The sequence below is a fragment of the Triticum aestivum genome, chromosome 2D, assembly GCF_018294505.1.
Source record: "Triticum aestivum cultivar Chinese Spring chromosome 2D, IWGSC CS RefSeq v2.1, whole genome shotgun sequence".
NCBI lineage: Eukaryota > Viridiplantae > Streptophyta > Magnoliopsida > Poales > Poaceae > Triticum > Triticum aestivum.
In genome coordinates this window covers 600,891,025-600,894,340 of record NC_057799.1, presented here as the reverse complement: position 1 = coordinate 600,894,340, position 3,316 = coordinate 600,891,025, and the positions used below count along the sequence as shown (strand labels likewise).

The 3,316-nt window shown below is 39.6% G+C and overlaps 1 protein-coding gene across 3 annotated transcripts in view; it reads right to left on the bottom strand.

Moving 5' to 3' along the window:
- Window positions 1-320: 320 nt before the first annotated feature.
- LOC123054859 (probable glutathione S-transferase GSTF1) overlaps window positions 321-3,316 on the bottom strand; it is a 3,661-nt gene continuing 665 nt past the window's right edge. Inside the window, exons 2-4 of one of the 3 annotated variants that reach the window (XM_044478728.1) lie at window positions 3,184-3,230; window positions 3,039-3,087; window positions 321-964 (exon numbers count right to left, since the gene is read on the bottom strand). In XM_044478728.1, coding sequence (XP_044334663.1) covers window positions 504-964; window positions 3,039-3,087; window positions 3,184-3,230 — 557 coding nt within the window. In that variant the 3' untranslated portion in view covers window positions 321-503. The remainder of the gene's footprint in view (window positions 965-3,038; window positions 3,088-3,183; window positions 3,231-3,316) is intronic. The other 2 variants (XM_044478729.1, XM_044478727.1) reach the window with 2 other exon arrangements.

The following is a 3,316-nucleotide window of genomic DNA, read 5'->3' as shown; positions in this document are numbered from 1 at the left end:
GCTCTCTTTATGTAGCTTCAGAGACATCTTTTGGTTGAGCAGCTAGATGTTCCTTGGTCTTTCATCTTTTCACTTAATTTCATCCTTTCTTGCTTTATATGGGAAAGGGGTTGATCCTTCTTCAACAGAAAATGGTTTTTCCTTCTTGGGATGTAGACTCCGTGTTAATGGTTTAGCTTGAATTCCGATATTTTGCCACATAGTTGATAAGTTTATGGAAGTAAGTGGCAAAAGGAATAAAAAAATTAAAACAAAAATTAGAAAACATGCTTACATGTGCTCTCGGACAAACATACTAACTTCTGATTTAAGACGTGACATGCAACAAATCTGAAAGCATTGTTCCATTTAAATAAATCCAACATATAACATATAGGCAAGCACACAAAAAATACACACTCATGCAATTCTAGGGATACAAGCTTATTGACTTCCAATACCATGAATAAGAACACCATACAAATCAGTGATGTGATCCCATAATGTGAAATCTGCCCTGCAAATCATGTCGTAAGTGCAGCCATGCTTGCGCCAAGCTTCTTGATTGACGGCCTTGCCACGAGGCTCTCCCACCACGCCTTCACGTGAGGGTATGAGTCGAATAGGACTGCGTGAGGAGTTGCCATGAAATAGAAAGTGTAGGGGAAATGGTTGAGATCCGCAAAACTAATGAAATCCCCCGCCAAGTACTTGTGTTTGGACAAATGCTCCTCGTACATCTCCAGCACCTTTTTCAGCTTTTCCAGGCTTTCATCCACCACCTTTTGGTTGGTGGGTATGCCTTGCAAGAGCGGGTTAAAGAGGCACTCATACACGACCGGCGAGAGGGCTGGGTTGTAGGTGTGTGCCTCGACCTCGGTCCATATGTCCACCATTATGGCTTCTTTCAAGTTACCTTCCCTCATCAGATTGGCTTCATTCATCTTGTACTTGTGGATCACGTACTTTGAAATTGCGCGTGACTCTGGAAATACGAAAAAAATCAATGTTTGAGAAATTGAGAGGATATTCTGGATGAGCTTTACTTCGGTCCACCCCTTTAGAATAGTCTACAACTTTCTATGCAGATCAATGGTGGGGATTAGAATTTACCTTTTGGTAAAAAGGACAATATCTTCATCTCACTTTTTTTTGTAAAAACAACCTCATGTGTGTTGTTTTGTTAGTAAATTACCTCACATGGTAGAAACAATACATACCATCAGGCCCAAACCTAAACATGTTTGAGTTGTATGTATTAGTCCATCACTATCACTAGACATTGCCACCATGCAAAAGCTATACCTCACTTATTGCGAGGTACAAACGAGCCCTCGCCTAGAGGCGTGTAGTACCTCGGCTTGCCTAGTACACTAGTTTTCCCGATTTTTGTACTGCATTGGTCCGGTTTTGCAGTGTGATTTTTCTACTGCCTTTTTCTTTGCTTCTCTTTTGCCTTTTGACTTTTTCCTTTTTTAATACTCTTTGGTTATTATTTTTTGTGTTTTCTGTTCTTTTCCATTTTTATTTTTCTGTCACTTTACTTTATTTCCCTTTTTATGTTTATTTTTATTTTCCTATTTGAAAAATATTTATTCTATAATATGTCGACATTTTTTTCAAGATACACAACCATTTATTTAAAACACGAGAACACCAATTACAATTACATAAACATTCTTTTAGATGCTTGACATTTCTATAATTAGATGAATATTTTCAAAATACATGATGAACAATTTTCAATACAGGATTAATTTGTTTTAATATGTGACAGGCATTTTTTCTTTAATACATGACAAACTTTTTTTTGAAACACATGTTGCACTTTTGTAAAAATACTTGAACACCTTTTAAAACAACATCATCATTTGACTAAAATTAAGGAACATTTTTAAAAAATACAAAAAATCATATTACTTTTCAAACAGTTTATCGAGAACTAGTAAAATGAACATAAAATATCCAAAAAGAAGAAAAAAAAATTTATCTGTGTTGATGGCCCACGCTGACTGCGTCCCCTTTACCCTTTCTCATGAGCGACGCCTCCCATCCCGCTTGCAAAGAGCAAGACATAGATGCACTTCTTGTTTGCTAAAAAAAGGTGTACTTCTCGCTTTATCCTTAAAAAGATGCACTCTCACCACCGTTTCCAAAAACCTCGGTGCAGCGAGCACTATGGAACTTGGTGTAGAGGGTCAGGGCATACTCGTATTGCCGATGATGGACATGTTCTGCAGTGCCACCATCGGCATTCAAACACAATCTCTGGGCTATATAAGATGAATGCTATGTTAGATCCTTTTGTTTAGCTTATTTCTTGTTTGTGTTAAAACTAGTACTCCTTTTTTTCATGAATTCAAACTAGTCATCTGTGTATTAATATGAACACGACGTAACCGGGGCATATATGATATATACTAGTTTTCCTAGACCGGGACATAGGCTTGGCAGGTGGGCGATGCTACTGCCAGTGCATCATCGGCGAATGAGTCTGCCCAATGTTCTTTTATTAGCAATAAGTTGAGCAGATGTATCCCTCTGGGTTTAGGCTACAGAATAGGGCGCCGGTGTACACGTAACGTCTAAAGCTCTAAATAACCGAGAACTAATATTAATAGTATGGAAGGATGAAAACACCCTTGACGGAAAAAAAATGACTGTCCTTGATCTTAACTATGTTCACCGAACTTGATTGCAACTCGAGCCGTCAGAGAAAAAAACTTGATCGCATCTCCAAAGATGGTACCTACTACTGTTGATTCGGATCATGAACAGTATGTACTGATACCCCAAAATTAACAAGTTCATGGCCCAAAATTGTAGTAATATTCTGAGGACCGCAATGGTTAATTTTTCATGTGACTTCACTTCAGGTCCTTTTTTTTTAACAAGACTTCAGGCCCTGCTGATCTGCAAATAACCTCAGCAAGCATCCACCGGAAACAAATTTGAAGGCTAGTGCATTCACTTTACTACTCGGTCCCATTAAGATGCCGGTAAGTCATTTGTGTTTTGACAATCACAAAGTTAACTGTAAAAGGGAAGACCTATCATACCGAAGAGGATCAGATCGCCATCCTGGAAAGCAGGGATTTGCCCGAACGGCTGCAAGAAATTAAAACACCAGCACGGAAATCAGTTGATGGAATGGCCAAAATCAAGGAAAAGGGTTTAGAGGATTCGAGTAGTCGGGGAGGTTACGTTTCTGGTGAGGTGCTCGGGGCTCTTGTGCTCCAGGGCCATGAAATCTATGTCGACGACCTCGTAGTCGGCGCCGACCTCCTCCAGGCACACTAGCACCCGGGCCACGTTAGCAAACGCCGCCGGCCCGAAC